The following is an 18202-nucleotide window of genomic DNA, read 5'->3' on the forward strand; positions in this document are numbered from 1 at the left end:
CCTCCGAACCTCCTGAAGTGGAACCATGCAGGATTGGATTGGCACAGGACAAAACCATTCTCTGCCGTTCCCATTTGAAGTTTGAATCCGCAGCCAGGAGAAAAACTGGGGGCTGAGAGCCTGTTGCTGTACATCAGTGTTTACAGAAATGCTTTTTTCAAAGCGAAAACAGGCTAATTATTCAAGCCCTATTAGGTAGCTTCATGAGCTATTACAAGTTATCATAACTAAGCACTCACTCAAGCAGAGTAAGTGGGACACATAAAATGGAAGAACAAATACGTTGTTTTTATGTCCCAAAACAACCTGAAGTCTCCGCTCCCTCCTAACTCCCGATGCTGTGAAATGCCTCAGTAAGAGAACAGCGACGTCACAGACCAGCCTGCCACATCCTCTGACACGCGTCCGTTCCCTCTGAGAGTGAGGCTTCTTCCCTCAGCTACGGCGCAGCCATCGGCCACAGTCGCGTCGATGCATCTTCTGACGCAAATGGCAGAAAAAACGGCTAAAAAGTCTTTATGGTGTATAGAATTTCGTATATGAGGGCAGATTGTTGGAAGAGACGCAGCGTAGGAAGCCAGTTCAATCGTCGCTCACAAGGCTCACAATTCCCTCAACTGTGTGTCAGGCTGTCACAGTACCTGTTTAAAGTGTCATCACATGTTCTTTGCTATTGTGTGCTTTTTAATGAGCCTCAAGGGTGCTTCCACAAAGTAAGACTAATCCCTAATTGGCAACAGTATTCTCACTGCTTTGCATTAGTTCATGTGACACTAAAAACTGGCCGTGGTGAGAATAACAGTGGATGATTTCATAAGCACCTTTAACTCTTTTCCCCCCTTTTTGGTCAGTTAATTTTCTCCACAGAGAGATGAACACTCTTAACAATGTTGACGTTATTCTCGAGCATAACTGTAGGCAGCCTCTCACACCTGACATCACCTGACATCCTCTGTGGTTTCCAGGGTAACCTTGTCTCCATGAACAAGAAGATACGTCGTTTAAAGGCTCAACGAAACAAAACCAGAGCCTTGTGTTTACATCGCCAGGCATGATTCAATCAAATGTAATGAAGTCACATTATTGGTCTGCATAATAATAATAAAAAATAATAACAATATCATTATTATTATTAATAACAACACTAATAAAACAATAATAAGCAATGATTTGAGGTGTATCTAGACAGAGTGCCTCTTTCCCCTTTAAGTGTCTCAGCTCCACTGGAGGTACTTGTGTTTCAGCAGTTTGCTGGGCATGTAGTGTCAGCAAAGTACACACAATCTCACACACACACACACACACGCACACACACACACACACAATCACATCCACACAGTACTGTCACTAGTTGGCTCATTGAACCCTTGTCTCACCCCTTTCCCAAATGTGCCCAATTTGTCTCGTTTAATAGCTACAGGAACTGCAGAGTTGAGACAAAACTGTCTTTATTCCTTTTATCAATCAGTGGAGGAAGTACACAAAGGCTACAAGCTGCAGCCCAGTTTTGATAAGGAAGACAAGATAACAAAGCACACCCCAAACCCCCAAAAGCTGTATAGCAGCACCACACAACTGTTCATGAAGCGGAGCAGATGAAAACAAGTTTGGGTCCGGGGAGAGGAGGAGTGTACAGCTAAGGATGCTACTGTGGCATGTCAGCGCACACTCACCACAGCTCACGCATGCACGCGCACTCACAACCCTCTCATTTCCCCGTCGTCGCGGTCTTTGTTTTGACCAATCACCAACTCTTTCCTCCCTTCTGTGTTACCATTATCTATGTCTCTCCTGATCACATTCGCTCTAATCGCCGGACACTGACATGAATATTCAGCAGACTCACCTGTGGGTTCATGAATATGCATGAGGCCTAAATGAAGTGCGAACACTAGAGGTGCTGGTGGGGTCTCTGCGTAATATTTTAGCTTTTTAAAAAAATATGATCTAATATGTACTTAATGACCACTGAGCTGACATCCTATCCACTGGGCCACAGATGAAACCCTTCCACTTATTTAAAGGAGGCCAGAGTGGGCAACAGAAAGAGACGTACAGAGATGAAAGGGACGAATAAAAGGAGAAAGGTAGACACAGAGAGAGGGATGAGATTCTTGGAAGAACACATGATGGGAGAAAAGCAGGAGAGTTAAGGGATGTATCCCCACACTGAATGGATATTCACGAGCACCTACCAACAGAGAGCTGAGGAGTGAGAGTGAGTGTGCAGAGGGAGAGAAAGAGCCTGGAAAAGATGAGAGAGATGTAAAAGACAGAAAGTGAGAACATACGCCTGGGGGGATTTTGGAAAGCAGCAGGCAGTCGCTCCAGCTCCACTCCAGAGGACTTATAGTCTTAATGGCTGCCTGCTCCGCCTTTAGCGTTAGCATTAGCACAGCCATGGGCTAATCCACGGCCAGGACCCCGGCATGTCAGGACTGAGGGCTTTAGACACGCCCTGATCTCCTGCGGAACAGCTTACTTTGGCTTGCTGCTCCTTGCCAACCTCTTCAAGCACAAACACTAAGACACACACACTCACAAAAGTGCTGCGCACCCAGGCCAATGTGGACCACTGTCATAGACGGGATAGATCAGAGCTGGCGGCTAGTCAGAGGCGTTGACTGATGGGGTTCCCCTGACTGAAAAGTGGCTCCTCTGCCGAACTGGAAGCCTAATTTCTATGCTAATGACTGCGATGTATCTATGATCCCATTGTGTCAGAGGGATATTACCACTCCTCATTCCTCCCCTTTCCAACTCCCACTACAATATCATTAAGAGCGCTCTAATTATGGGGATCTGTGCACGTAACGGCAGCCTTTAACACGCCAAGACACAGCCACCAAGACAGAGCTACACACACACACACTTTTTATTTTTTTATTTTTTTTACAATCAGTGCGAACACACTGATGCACTGACTGCACTTTCCCTCTTCCTGCCTGCCTGTCTGGGAGAGTGATTGCTGAACACAGGTTGGCCCAACGGGAAAAACGGATGCACAAGAGAGGGTGAGACAGAGGGTCAGGACGGGGGAACTCTGGGAGATTAATGGCCCGAAAGAAGCTGGCATCGCGGGGAGAGAATAAAGACATATCACATCGAGCCGTGCGACTGCGTGCATGCCTGTGTGTGTGTGTAGATAAAATGGGGTCTGCCAATAAGCATAAAGATATGCTGTTTAAACCACAGAGAACAGTGGTCATTCAGTTAGTGCAGGCTAGAGTCTGGTGTGTGTGTGTGTGTGTGTGTGCCTGTGTATGTATTCAGGAGGCGGCCCTGCTGAGCCTCTCCTGCACTGCTCCTACTATTAGCTACTGATTTACATGGGGAGCAGCAGCACTGTAGCTAGCTCTGAGTTACGACTTCAATTACAGCAGCAGGGCGCGCGTGCACGCGCGCAAGCACGCACGCAAACACACACTCACAGGTGCTGAAGAGAGATGGAGAGACAGCACAGAGAATCTCATTGTGTCTTCAGCTTGGGCTGAACAAGGAAATGAGGCCTAGATTGGATTTGACAGAAATATGTGCCTGTGTTCTTGCATCAGAGAGAGATTGTTTGGGCTTTGCCCTTGAGACGAAGAAGACACAGGAAAAGGAGCCTGACCTTGAATGTCTGAAACAGGCGCGATTAATCAAAAATCTTTAATGAAATGATTTTCTGTTTCAGTGCACCCCTTAAAGGCTCTTCGTTTATCACCCAGTACGACCCTGTGTGGTCGTGTGCGTGTGCGACAGACAAAAACACAACAAGTGCACTCTGATCATTTGTATATGCAAGTACAAGAGGGAGGTTGTGCGTTGCAGACATACACGGAGCGCCGCCTTCGAGGTGAGCTTGTGGGCAAACTCAAATTATAATCAACTGCAGCCAAAAACAGGGCACAGAGAAGATTTACAACCCTGACACGAACAATAACACCGATAAAGCTGCTTTTGTGCGCAAACAAGCACAGCTGCCATATCCTTATTATTCATGAAATACTGACAATGGTGAAGAAGCTATTTGAAGGAAAATGTAAACATAATGGAGGGAATTACGAGGAGAAGGAGGGAGGCAGGGAATTATGAAATATATATTTTTTTTAAATCACAAGAGTGAGAAAGAAGCTGGGGGCGTGCGCGGAGGGAAACATGCAGCTAAGTGAGAGTGAAGGGGAAAGAAGACATTAAAAGAGACTCGTGGGGAGAGTGCGAACGAAATGTAGAAAGACAGAGATGGAGCGGGAGCGGGAGAAGGAGGACATGAGGATGATAGGATGGGCCTTAATGAAGACAGGCAGCTCCTATCCATGCCCTGATGAGCAGGAATCTCCAATCACCGAAGTGACGCCAACGCTATCAATAACGGCTGGGTGGCAAGTACTTCACTGGCATGAAAGGAGAGCCCGTGCGGCATCTGCTTGTGCCAGCAGGTATTAAATGGAAAGATGCCCTCAAGAACTAAGAGAGAGAGAGAAAGAGAGAGAGAAAGAGAGAGAGAAGGAGCATATGAGGCAGGACAAGATAAAGTAGGAGAAAGTAGGAGGCATATATCCTCTAATTCAAAGAGAGATGGAGAGAGAACAAAGGCTAAACAAGAGAGGGGGATAAGAATAAGCAAGGCTTGCGTGAGGCTTGATCGTGTGAGTGAAAGGTAGCCAGGCGAGCGTAGGTGTGTGAGGAGAGATGAGGAGAAATTCTAAGTGGGACACCCCTCTCCCCTTCCCCTCCATCATCATCATCATTCTAGCTCAGCCAATAACCAGACGGTCTTAATATCCCACTCCTCGTGCCAGATACACGCGCACAAACGTGCACATGCACACACTCAAGTGATGAGAAAAATGTCTTGAACTCCCAAAACCATCATTAATCTAAACTCCGGTTCCATTAGGGGAAGATTCAGCATAATTAGTTTTGCGTGTTTTCTGTGTGTGTGTGTGTGTGTGTGTCGGAGTGTGTTTGTGTGTTTGTGTGTGTGCAGTTTGAGTTATGAGTGGATGATATTACAGTGTGTTGTAGAGACTGAGGCTTCCCTGGTGATGCTGAACATGTGCCATTATTGTATTTCAGACAGAGACAAAGAGAAAACTCAATCAGGTGGAATCTAATATTACTGCTACTGTATGTGGAACTGTGTGCCGCATGTTTATGGTTTTTGTTGTGCGTGTGAGCTTGAGGAGATCCTCTCCTGTGAGGGCTAGTATTGAATTGTGTTCTACCAAAAGATAATTACACCTTTGCCCTGGGAGGGCCCCCCCCCCCCTGCCCTCTGCGCCCCCGTGTGCATCTCCTGCATGTTTGTATGTGAACGAGCACGATAGTGTTGGTGTGTGCAGTGGTTCTGTGCAGTGAAGCCTGTGGTGGATAATTCAAGCACTGGGTTGCCCTCACAACGAACATAAAACTATTGTATGTGTGTGTATGTGTGTGTGTGTGCAGATGATGGTGGTGAACTCATCTAATATGACCCACGGGACTCGGATACAGACCGTGTGCTGCGAAGGCAATCTGGAACAGGAAGTAGACCTGGGCTGGGCTGCTGACCGGCTGACTGCTTCTGTGTGCGTTGGGTCCTGCTTCTATCTACATCCAACAACTTCCATACTGCTAATCTAAGAGGTACGGACGTTTGGGATCAAGGGTGCCATTTCCGATGCTATTCACTCTTCGCTTTTGAAGAAAAACTTTGATGAGGAGCGTCACTCCGCATTTGCAGACCTTATTACAGGATGTGAAGGCACATGCCCGCGTCTTCCTTCTGAAAACAAGATGGCGGTGTAATGGAGCATCAGAAAGCTGAGAGAAACAGTTCTACTGTTGCTGGGTATCAGGGGTGAGGTAAGCTTCTGTATATATGCAGAGTAAGCATATGGAAGCTCTCAGAAGGAACATCACAAGAAACACGGTTGCAGTGGCATTCATGCAAGAACTTGGACACATGTCTATGTGCACACATAATGCTGGTGAGGCAGCTCATGCATATTGAGCAGGTACCTCTGGAAGCATGACTTAAAGCCTCTCAATTATGAATATGGTCCGATGCCATGTTTGCTCACGCCTCATTACACACACTCCCCCTTCATCCCACTTCTTTGAGAAGAGGAGCTGAAAATGCCAGTCGCTCATTTAGCCAGGAGTGGTTAACATTTAGCAAAACAGAGGAAAAAGCAGATGGGGAGGAGAGGCGTGAGGCAGAGGGAGACGTCCTACATGCTGACAAATGAATCATCAGGCTAAATGGAGGTCTGACTACACAACTAAAAAAAAAAAAAAAACACACAGGAGGTGGAGGAGACAAACACAGCAAGACCGGGACTGAGCCAGGTCTCTATGAGATAAAGAAATGTCTCACTCACCCTCCCCTGTGAGATAGTGCCCTTACAAACAGAGTGATCGCACCGTTATGGTTAGTGATTGGCTTTCAGTCGGCAACTGATCACATTGTCATGGCTACTGATGGCATTACCAAGGTTACTGATCACTTTGTCGTGGAGGCCCTGCTGAAAAAGGGTGTGGGAGGAGGACCCAGTGTTTATTCCCCTGCAAAAATGTGTGTGTGTTTGTGTCCTTAAGGATACACAATGTAAACTGCACATGGGAGGGGGAAGGTAAATGAGCATTCAGGATGATAAGCTGATCTCCAAATAACTCCTGAAGGGCCCGGGGACACTGTGTCTTCTGAGTGAATGGTTACGGTCAGGGCACAGTCAGTCAAGCAGGTAAAAGCACCGTCTCTGAACTGAGGTGCTTCTGTACGAGTATGTGTGTGTTTACATCAGTTTGCATTCATCTGAATCGATAGCAGCAGGGAATAAGAGGCCATACTGTACTTGTGACTACTTTCCACCGCCTCACTTTTAGAGTGTTATCGATCACCACACAGTCTGCCTCTGAAGTCAATACGGCATCTTACGTATCCTCACCTGAACATGGAAGGGACATGCAGGCCCGCACGGACGCAAGCTTGCACATAGCTATTCCTGCATCGCTTATGGTTAAAAATATAACGTTACAGAAAATGTTTCAGAAGTCGAAAACCCTCCGATTCCACCCACACACCTTGCTCATATTCCTCCCTCCACATCCATCAAATCTGGACCCTATCGGCATTTCAGGCACCATAATGCTTTGCTGGACTGCTTTGAAAGCCAGACTATCTTTTATTATTAGCAGGATGAGCATTTGCCTCACCTGAATAAACGAAGTATCATACTGTCGAGGCACACCAGACTGGGCTAAATTGGGGCCAGTGTGTGTCTGTGTGTGTGTGTGTTTGTTGTTTGTGTTCAGCCACTAATTGGCCTGCGTCTGAATGGGTTTTTCGCTGTGTATGTGTGGAGCACAGAGGGCCAATGAGGGTGGTGTAGACAGTTTAATGCCTCCACTGAGCAAAAAGGTTCAAGGACGGCTCGCTCACTCCTTATCCCACTTTCTCTGTCTCCGTCCTTTGCTTCCCTTTCTTTTCCCTTTTTCACTCGCTTTTCTCTTTCTTCCTGTGGGATATTTAGCAATCCATTCACTGCGCTCCATTAGGAGACTTCACCCTGCCTTGCACGCACACACACACACACACACACACACACACACACATACATACATACATACAAACAAACGCATACACACACACATACACACGCACTCCAATTAGTGTCTAAACCAGAGACTAAGAGCAATTAGAGCAGGCAGACATCCTCTAAGCTCTGCTGAATTCATTCGATGTGTATGTGTGTGAGTGTGTGTCTGAATCTGTGTTTATCCCTGTTTGTGTGCTGGTCTGTGTCCGTTCCAATTAGGAGCGTGTCTCCCTGGCAAACAGCCATGCAGCTTTACCTGGCTGTAGGACACTGATGCCAAGCAGGTTGGAAGTGCGGTTGGCTACTTTGCTCCAGCTGTTGTCGTAGTTCCTCCTCCACAGGTCGGCGGTGCACTGGTATTTGCCCGCCTCGCGGCGGCCTGCCCGGGTCACCGACAACCGGAAGTTGGTGTTGGAGTGGGAGCGGTCCACTGTGGTGCGGGTGCCCAGCCCCAGCAGCTGCTCCCCCCACTGCAGCGTGCCCTCGCGGGTGAAAGTCACCAGGTCTTTGAACTCTCCCTGATCATCGTCGTCGCCAGTTTCTGTGCCGGCCGGCATGAAGCGCCAGGTGACGGAGGTGGGGACACGGGCGTTGTGACGAGGCTTCACCAGGCACAGGAGGTCAAAGGAGTCTCCGAAGGTAACGGACGGCGTACGCGATGAGGCCGACACCATGAAGGAGGACTCTAGATGGTGGAAGAAGTGGAGAAAGAATGTTAGGAAGTGTGGAAAAAATGCATTTTTATTTGACTAATGATGAACACTTCAAAGTACTACTGATTGCATTTTATAGCAAAACACAGTGTGGGTGTGTGATGGAGTCTCTTCTTTAAAAGCTTAAAGCTCAGCGAGTGATGTGGGGATTCATAATCGTATCGAGGAAGAAACTTTTCTTTTGAGCATGGCCACAAAGAGGAACAAAGCCGCCTGCTGGAACAAATACAGACAGTATTTACTTAAAGTGCACCGACTCTCAACAAGCATTTGTCCTCTATCACTAAGCACCTGAAGACAGATATTTAGCTTATGCACAGGCTTGCATATGAATGTCCTACCTTGTGCTTGTGTCTAAGTATGAGTTTGAGTGCTTGACAGCATGAACTCCTCCAAATGAATGGGTGATGCGACAAAGAAAACCCAGGGGAGAGATTTCCTCTAAGCGCCAATGTTCGATTTACATCCGAATCCTTGCCAAGTCTAAACTATCCTCATTAAACTAAAAACGTTCACCAAACTCCATATGTTTTTGCCAAGAAACAACTACACAGGAGAGCAAGGGACTCCAGAGAGAGAGAGAGAGAGAGAGAGAGAGAGAGAGAGGTAGACTCAATGGCCCTTTGACAACCTGGCCCTGCTGTGCCTATTTCAGGGCATTTCAATGACTGTGAATGATTGAGCTCGAATATGAGAAGTAAGGTTTTACACAGATAAGACAAAAGACAGAGGGGGGTGGAAAGGAAAGATATTGATTAAGTCTATTGTTTTTTTGCCAGATCAGATAATTGATTTCCTTGAGACTTTGCAGATTTCTCCATTATATTCTTGTCAACAGCCACGTCGCTTTGTCTCTGTCCCTCACCCTCTCTCTCTCTCTCTCTGTCCTCTGACGGCCATCACCCCCGGTGTCCTTCAGGGTGTATAATCAATGGCTTTCTGTCCAGACTTGGCTACTGCTGGGACAGCTGCCTGGGGACATAATTCTCTAATAGACAATAACTCTCCCCTCGCACTCTATCTCTCATCTCCCTGTGCCCCTCTTCCATCCATCCCTCCATCCATCCCTTTCCCTCACTGTCTGCCTGCCTCCGTGACAGAAAAGACAATTTCATCCCGATCCATTTCTTCCCCATACAACTCTTTCTTTCCATTTGTGTGAATAACTATGAATGTGTTTGGAGACTACTATACATCAACTTTTGCATGTGTGTATATAGGATCCTCACTTGTACACACGTCCCACCCCACACACCCTGAGGGCCCCTTAAGCCAATCAGCTGGAAACAAGAGTCTCTACCGAGCAACTAAAACACAAGGCTCCCAAAGGACATCCCTCTCCCAAACCCTACAGGTCTTGTGAGCGAGCACAATAAGTCCATAAAGGAGGAGGCTATGATTTAAATTAAGGTAAGTGACAATATAGATTTCATATAAAATCTGTAGAACAGCACAATCAAGAGGACAAGTCACCGTGAAGCTCAATCTAAGCTTATTAGGTGCAAGGTCTACAGAAGGAGGGCAAAAGTAGTGGAAGATAAGAGAGCTGAAACACAGGGGGGAAATTAAATTAAAGTTATCTCCATCTGCAAAAAATGAAGTTGGAAGCTTAAGTGAGGAAAAACGAGGATCAAAATCCGAGACAAAGTAAAACACACACATTGACCGTCACACAACAGCACGCATTTAGAAAATCCTTTGATCAACAAGCACGGAGGAGAAGGAGGGGAGATGTCGAGGAGTGTAACTGAAGAGAGACGAGCTGCTTCGGACTTCTTTTCCCTGATTTGCATAATGCGTCCCTTGTTCCTCAAACTAATGTTTCTGTTGTTGCCCGAACTTAACAAATGGCCACTTAAAAATCGACATCTCTTCTCTGCAGCACCGCTGTGTGCTGCTGCAGGGAGCTAATCCGCTGGTTGTGTGTCTGTGTGTGTGTGTGTGTGTGTGTGTGTGTGCGTATTGAGCCCAGTGCTCCTGGTCTGCCAGCTTCTCACTGCTCCGCTCCAGTGACTTCCTCAGCCTGTACCGAGGATGTTCAGCTTAACTCAGCACTGACAGAGGAGACCCACAGACTGTGAAACACATTGCCGCTGCATTTCCATTCTAATAATTCTGGCTAATCCATATGGGTGGGTGCGAATGTGTGTGCGCATCTATGATGGGTGTCACTGCTCTTGACGTGTGGCAGGTGGTGTGAATGTGTGTGTGCGTGTGTGTTTATGCCATATTAGCTCTGCTGTGCATGAATAAACCTTATAGTCCACTATGTACACTACATGTTCTGCCTACGCCGTTCATCCGTCTCTAGCAAACCACAAACCACACGCGTCTTTTTGATTTGGCGTGCATGTGTGCAGAGGGTTTACATGCCTTATCAATGCGTGCAGGAACATATTTTCAATAGTGGGGCTGCCCTGGATATGTGCATGCGCTCAACATTTTACTTGCACGTGCATATTAATGTGTCGAAAATAATTTGCCGAGAGTACATTTTCACTCTTGAACCACAACAAAAAAACGCCTCCACAAACGCTTGAACAGAAATATTTTAAAATGAAATGATTTAAAAAGGTGAATCTGCTGGTCTGCCCCACAATGTGCCTTACTGACTTGGCAGGATGGGAATATAGACTATATTGAGGTCGGATAAGGTTGGGTTAACTTACCAACGGTCTTGACGGTGACTGTCTTGGTGGCCGACTTCTCTCCTATCTTCTCCCAGTTCAGCTCTGGTTCAGTGCCAGTCTGAAGCCACTCAGTTGCTGTGCAGCGGTACTGGCCCTCATCCCCAGGTAAGGCGTTATACAGGGACAGAGAGAACGTGTCGGCCCGCACCTTCTCCACGCGTATCTCCCCATAGCTGGAGCGCTCGCTGTAGGAGGGACTGTGCCATACAGTGCCGTCCCGATCGAAGGACGCCACCTCCACCACCTCCACCACCTCCTCCACCTCCGCCACCTCCAGGGACGGTCCAGTCGCCTGCTTGTCTGTCCACTGCCAGGCGACAGACAGGGGGCCTGTAGTGGATTGGACGGAGCAGGTCAACTGGATCACATCGCCCTCCAGGGCCTCCGAAGAGTTGCTTGACAATGACACTGTGATGTTGCTCTCTGTGAGGGAAGACAGAAGGGAGAGAGGGAGACATATGGAGGTCAGCATGAGTGGAGATGGGACACATGAAAGGAGATATAAAAAGTTCCTCAAAATCTCAGCTCCCTCTCACAACAAGAATCATACTTTCTGTGTTATGACATCAGCTGGGGCAATGAAACGAATTGCTGAGCCTTGTCCTGGGAGTAGAGTATCATACAGTCCTGTGTGAGTGCTGCGCAAGAGTGTGTGTGTGTGTGTGTGTGTATGCGAGTCCGCGTGAGAGAGGACCATAGTGCGGTTTTGTAACTGGCCTCAGGCACATCAAAGTGACAGCCAGAGAGGAGGCCCTTGTGACTTTGTGTGGGTTGAGACTCTCTTTTTAAACCCTGTGTGGCTTGTTGACCAAGTCCACATGGGCACGGAAAAGATCACAGGGCTGAGCAGCTCTTGAGAAGAGGATAAAAGTCATTACTGGCTCTTCTCTGTTTTTCTGCTCTATCTGGACTCTCATCACTTCAACGTCCATACTCCATATGCATCACGTATCTCCGGGTTGACCCAAAAGCTCTCTTCGCCCTGTGGGGCCAGTGCTGCTGTCTCTAACGGATGTGGCTTAAGGTTTCTCACTGTTTTTTCTCCCCCCTCAGGCCAAGCTCTGCTGCTTCCCTCTCAGCTTGCCGGCCCTCCTAATAAGCATTATCTCTCTGTGAATATATGGAATAAACTGGCTTCTTACTTCTATCACGCTCAAATGAACAGAGGGAAAAGGCCTTCATCCTTTTTCTCTTCCTTTCTTGCATTGAAACAGTTTGATAGGTTTTTTTTCCACAGCTCATTGTATTATATCACTTTTTTTTTTGCACTTGCGACTTAAAGAGAAGATTGCTAGACAGTTATACACAGTAGATATATACACCCTCCTTCCTATGCAATTGTCTGGTTTCTGGACAGCATTTCTTTTCTTTAACTTTCCCCTTTCCTTTCTCTTTGAACTTTATTCTGTTAATTTTCACATTTCCCCTCAACAGCTCCTTCTTCTTTGTTTTTTGAACTGAAGAATGCATTTCCTTTCTATAACAGTATATCCTCTCTCTACTTTCCCTACCCTTGCACTTGTCCTTTCTACCTGTGTGACAGAGATTCAGTGTGGCATGTGAGCTCTCTCTCCCGTTCTCATTGCAAAGGTAAATTCATCCATCAACACCGATTTGTCAGAAGTGTTTACCTCCAGTTTTCCTTTGCTGTCACCTTTGCCTGCCTCTGACTCATCAACTTTAACCCCTGTCGCACCTTATTACCAACTCTCACCCAATTCACCCAATTAAAGTGATGAAGCACATCTTGAAATTGTGTGTGTGTGTGTGTGTGTGTGTGAGAAAGCTCGCATGAGAGGACGGTTTGTGAAATCAAATGCATGCCTGCCTGACCACGTCTGCTGTATATCACGGAAGTTCCCTTCCAATAACCACAGCCATTATCCTGTGTAAACCCTATAAACATCCTTTATGGGGCATTAAGGTCTTTTGTTCGGAAAACAAAACCTCCCATACAGAGAGGTTCCCTGGAGACTGCTGCAGGCTCGGGGCCATTGTTTTTGGGCTGATTTAGCAGGGGGTGCAGAGCGGTCATGATAAGGTGACGCTGGCTGCTTGAGAGGAGATACTTCTCTGTGCTTGTTATGTTTTATTATGCTGGCGGCAGCCGGCTCCACACACTGTTCCAGTCCTATGAGACGTAGGTACAGAGAGAAGAGGGAATGAAGCAAATGACCCAAAGTGGTGGAGGGGGGGTTCTCCTGCTGCCACTGAGATGAAGAGAAATCTCAGTGACATATAAATGGATAGTGAGAAGGGGTTTTTGAGCGTTTGACTGTACATTTCCATCGATCAGCTGCCGAGCCTGAATCAAACCCCACCGGCCAGCCCCGCTTAACCCAGCTGAAGAGGTCTGCCCCAGCAGAACGCATTCATTTAGCTCGGGGAACCACTTAGAGTGAGGCGCCTTTCTCTGCTTCTTTTCTTTCTCCACGCATTAATTTCATGGCTGTTAGCTCAGCCTTCTTGAGTCCGGAGTCTTCTGCTCTCCATTATCCCACTATAGTGTCCCCCCCCATCCCACCCCACACACACACACACACACACACACACACAGCTAAGCAAAGGAAATGCTGCATTACCATTCCTTAGCAATCCACTCACACAGAAAACACATCAGGAATAAGAGTAGCGTCATCCTTTTCCCCTCTTACTCTCAGTTAACAATAGAGACCGTGCCGCTATCTGTTATAGGCCACCTTGGAGAAAGAGCGAGGGGGTGACAGAGAGAGAGAAAGATAGAGAGCAGGGCTGGAGAGGAGCACAGCATGACATCCCATATGGCCTACATGAAGATAAAACGGTTATTATGAGAAGCTCATCGTTCTTAGTGTAATTGACAACTAAGAACAGGACAACTAAGCCAGTGGCCTCGTGAACAGATTATTACTCACTGAGCGGCTGGACTGTGATCTGGACATTGCGGGACCTCTTGCTGCGGTCGATGAAGTCTCCCGTGGGCGTCTTTTCCCTCTCTGTCACGCGGCAGATGTATTTCCCAGCGTCTTCGGGGCGTAGGTGCTGCAGCTTGAGCAAGTGCACGTTGGCGCTCTCTTTACGCACGGTCATGTGTCCGGCGGCCTCGCGGGAGACATAATCGGGGCCCAGGACAGGCACGGCACTGGGGCCCACCACGGCCACCGGTGAGCTGCTGAAGACCCACGACACCGAGAAGAAGCGCTCTGGGACATTCTGGGCCTCAATGGTGCAGTGAAGCTCCAGCGGCTCACCGGCCGTGAAGGACCGTCGCTCTGTGCTCACCTGGATGCTGAAGTCCCGATCTGAGTGAGAAGATGGGGGGGGGGGGAACAGAGGGAACCATCACGGTTAAAGTAATGTTTAGTACTTAAAGACAACAGCAGAATGGGAAAGAGTGTAGTCATGAAAATCTCTTCAATGAGGTGATTTTTGTTATGTTCCCAAACAACTTTTCTCTGATGTTTAAAACAAGACTGATGTCTAAATGCGGCCTACAGTTGAAATGCACAATATTGCTGCCTGAAATCCAATATTTGATGCTCAGAGAGAGACAGACAAGGAGACATGGAGAGACAGACAGAGAGACAGCGACAGAGAGAGAGACAGAGACAGAGAGAGAGACAGAGAGACAGACAGCGACAGAGAGAGAGACAGCGACAGAGAGAGAGAGAGAGAGAAACTAGAGAAGCTTGAGGTCACACAGTGCATCACTCCGGTAAAACGCTGATCTTTCAGAGAGCTCTGTGTCCCCCCCCCCCCCCAGGTTTCACCTCTGCAATAAAAAAAACCACATCTAATTAAAATTCTCTTCAGCAGTCTGAAACAGCGTCGGGCGCTCTCCTCCTTCTCCTCCTACACAGCCAGTACAGACAAAGCTAACACTGCTAGTGCTAGTTCTCCCACATTATGCGTGTTGTCTGCGCATGTGCGCCTGTGCTGGCACGTGTGTGTGTGTGTGTGTGTGTGTGTGTGTGTGTACGGCTGTGAGTTCAGCTTTATTTGCTGTATTAATTTCCAAAAAGCACAATATGTATCAGACGCTGCCGCTTTGCCTCTCAGTGATTCGGTTGCCCGGAGCTGTAATTACAGAGCCTTTAAAAAGACTTCCTGAGAAACACACTCATGTGGAAAAAGTTCAAAGCCTGCCGTTGATATATAGAGCAGAGGAATATAATGGTGGGAGGGAGCGGGGTATTGTTTACACAAACGTATGAAAGCGCTCACATACGAAATATTGACATACACACACTTATAGTAACATGCAGACAGTGGAACACTGAGCGCAATTTATTAAAAGACAAACAGCATATACTGTCAATCATAGCAGTTTGGTATTTTTTTTACTATATAATTATTATTTAATGATTATCACTGTTAATAGTATATATGGATTTAGAACTGTTTAATTGATAATCACTACAATAATTGATTGAATACCAGCAGTAGTGCACATATTCATGCACATAATGGCACAGGGGTGAAGAGAAAGGCCCACAGATTGCATGCTTCACCTACAACAAGGGCAGCAAGACATTGTATTAATTGTGAAAGAAGGGCCGCAACGCTAAAAGGGCTGTGACCCGATTTGACAAGAATTGGTTCCAGCACGGAGCTCTATTTAGGCCATTTTTACAGGAAGACTTGTGCTTAGAGGATGCAGAGAGGAATAAAAGCAGCCCCGCAGGTCATGCATGTGTTAGTGTTTAGAGCTAATTAGAAAAGAAAAAAGTACTAAGTGCGAGTAGCGGAAGGACTAAGGAGGAAGTGGGTGATGGAGAAAGTCTGAGAGAGGAGAAGGAAATGCAGTGATGGGACATGACTGCAGAAAATGAGAGGTGATGTGAGAGAGAGAGATAGAGGGAGGAAGAAGGGAGAGAGGGGAACAAGGAAGGGAGTGAGAGGAAGATGGTAAAAAAGCGAGCGCGAAGGGTACATTAGGATTCTGCCCGTTGCTCCGCTCTCTGATGCTGCATGGCTGTGGGTTATTAGCTAGTGATGGGGCTGTCTTGAGATCCACTCCATCTTTTATAATAGGAGCCTAATGGAGGAGCTGCTCCTTCCCCTTCATTTTTTTTTTCCTCTCCGTCTGTCAAATATGCACACGGACAGGTGCAACATCAGATACACAAGTTCAGCCTAAAGGGATTGCATGGCGTGCCCGCATTATACATTAAGTGAGTACACGAGAAAGAAATCAAAATGATCCGCGCACACACACACACACACAAGCTCACACTCACACCAGAGCCGCACACCGCAGCGCAACTCAGCTGTATTCTCTTTGTCACGTAACAACACCTCCATTTATTATAGATCACAGAGACGACGGAGAGTGACGAAGGGTGCTGAGAGGGGAGCTCTCTGCGCCTTTTTGTCTCCTCCCTGAAGTAGCAGGAACTCATCTGACAAACCCGCTTTACATCTGACTTTCCGCTCTCCTTCTCATCCACCCCGGCATTATCTGGGGCACCATCAAGTTGTATTGGTCCAGAGCGGATCTGATGCTTAATGGAGAAAGGCAAAACGATTCCACTTGGAAGTGATTTACTGGCATGAGACACTCGCCACTGCGTGCTGCCTTGGTAATTGAGCTAATGTCAAAGCGGTTTATCACCACACAAAGAGATGCTATGTATGCGGAATACAGAGCAGTGGGTGTGATGGGGTCACGTCGGGTTGGAGGTTGTAAGTACATGCGAGGAGCCGTAAAGTCGTCTTTGTTTCGGTTTCCGTCAAGTCTCGAGGTTGACCGCGTATTACATCACATGAGGCCTACTCATCAATCATTCACCCCAACAAACCTTTTCTTTCTCTGCTCCCCTTGTTTCCAAACCGTATGTCTGCCCACCACCCCTCGCTCCCCCTTCCTCTTCCTCCCTCTGTTGGTAAGTCCCCATCTCCCTTCCATTAGACAATCTCCTCCTTCAGAGTTGGCAACCGCACGATTTCTCCCACTAATGCACTCAAGCCGCAGACTAGAATGGTGTAATTGTTTGGCGAGGAGTGATTGAAAAAAAACATTTTTGGCTTCTGATCTCCGGGCCACTTGTTGCCTGGGAAATTGTATATGCGGAAGCCCCTAAAACACCCACGCTGTTTGGAGCTGGTTAACTTATTCCTGGATGTGCTTGTAATCAAACAGACACAACTACAAAAGTGGGGGAGTCTGTGGAGGTTTAGCTAAGCCCTTTTTAGTAAGCTAATGAGCTTAGAGTGAGATACTGATCAGCAATCAGAGGAAGCCGGCCCACATGCATGTGTGTGCGTCTGTTAAAAGGACGGCGGTGATCTAAGTGTAGCAGCATCTTTACCCTCTCTCCCCCTTTCATTTTACCACAGAATCTCTTCCCTTTACTCACCAGTGGGCTGAATGCGGAGCTGAGTCTTGTCGCTCTGCTTGCGGGTCATGGCAAACCAGCTGCCGTCTGTGTCCTGAATCCACTCCGCGGCCTGGCAGTAGAGCAGGCCCTGGTCCACCGGCTGCAGCTTGTGAATGGTGAGCCTGTAGGACGTAGCGCTGGTCTTATCCAGCCTGAGGTCCCCCGCCGCCATCCTCTGCCGGTACGGTCCCCCGGAGCGCAGAACAAAGTCCCTTGACAAGGTGACCAGCTCCTGAGGGGGCGCGGCCGCGTCCTCGGGGGACCGCAGGTACCAACCCACGGATAAGTGAGTGTGCTGCAGTGTGGTCCGAGACACCTCGCAGGTAAGCTGCAGTGTGTCGCCTTCCACCTTGGACAGAGTCTGGGCCGGTGCCGTTACCGTCAACGAGTCAGCGATGACTGCAAAAATAAAGCAGAGGAGAGAATATTAGCACTCAGTCAGGACAGGAAAACAAAGAGGCGTTCTGCTGTAAGGGGAAAAAGGTGTTAATGCAACCAAGCTTTTTTTTCCTGAGGTGACTGCCCTCTATTCTCTCATCCATACATGACTTTCACCTGTCATTGTGTGTTGATGGTGTTTTCTCTATCTCACACAGCCAGATACCTCCTGAGACCCTTTCAGGCTGATTAGATCTCATGTGGTTATGCTGCAGCAAACTTTAGACTGTACACTTAAAGCTGTACGCTGGCATCTTACAGCTGCACTTCCTCTCATTAAACTTTTCAAACATTTTTTTTTTTGATCACACATACTAAATATACAAGCAGCGAGCTAAAATTGCTGTAATAAATGCATCCAAGCTCTTCTATCTATAACACAAGCGAGAACAGAGGACGGACTTCAAGCCAGATGGTTGAGAACAGTGGAGATGAGA

The 18202-nt window shown here is 47.5% G+C and overlaps 1 protein-coding gene across 1 annotated transcript in view; it reads right to left on the bottom strand.

Moving 5' to 3' along the window:
• igsf3 (immunoglobulin superfamily, member 3) overlaps positions 1-18202 on the bottom strand; it is a 47537-nt gene that overhangs the window by 5644 nt on the left and 23691 nt on the right. The window contains exons 3-7 of the mRNA XM_076111884.1: positions 17307-17726; positions 13863-14249; positions 11240-11391; positions 10948-11203; positions 7822-8250 (exon numbers count right to left, since the gene is read on the bottom strand). Coding sequence (XP_075967999.1) covers positions 7822-8250; positions 10948-11203; positions 11240-11391; positions 13863-14249; positions 17307-17726 — 1644 coding nt within the window. The remainder of the gene's footprint in view (positions 1-7821; positions 8251-10947; positions 11204-11239; positions 11392-13862; positions 14250-17306; positions 17727-18202) is intronic.

The sequence above is a fragment of the Anarhichas minor genome, unplaced genomic scaffold (genome assembly GCF_050575085.1).
Source record: "Anarhichas minor isolate MPS153535 unplaced genomic scaffold, ASM5057508v1 ptg000004l, whole genome shotgun sequence".
Taxonomy (NCBI): Eukaryota; Metazoa; Chordata; class Actinopteri; order Perciformes; family Anarhichadidae; genus Anarhichas; species Anarhichas minor.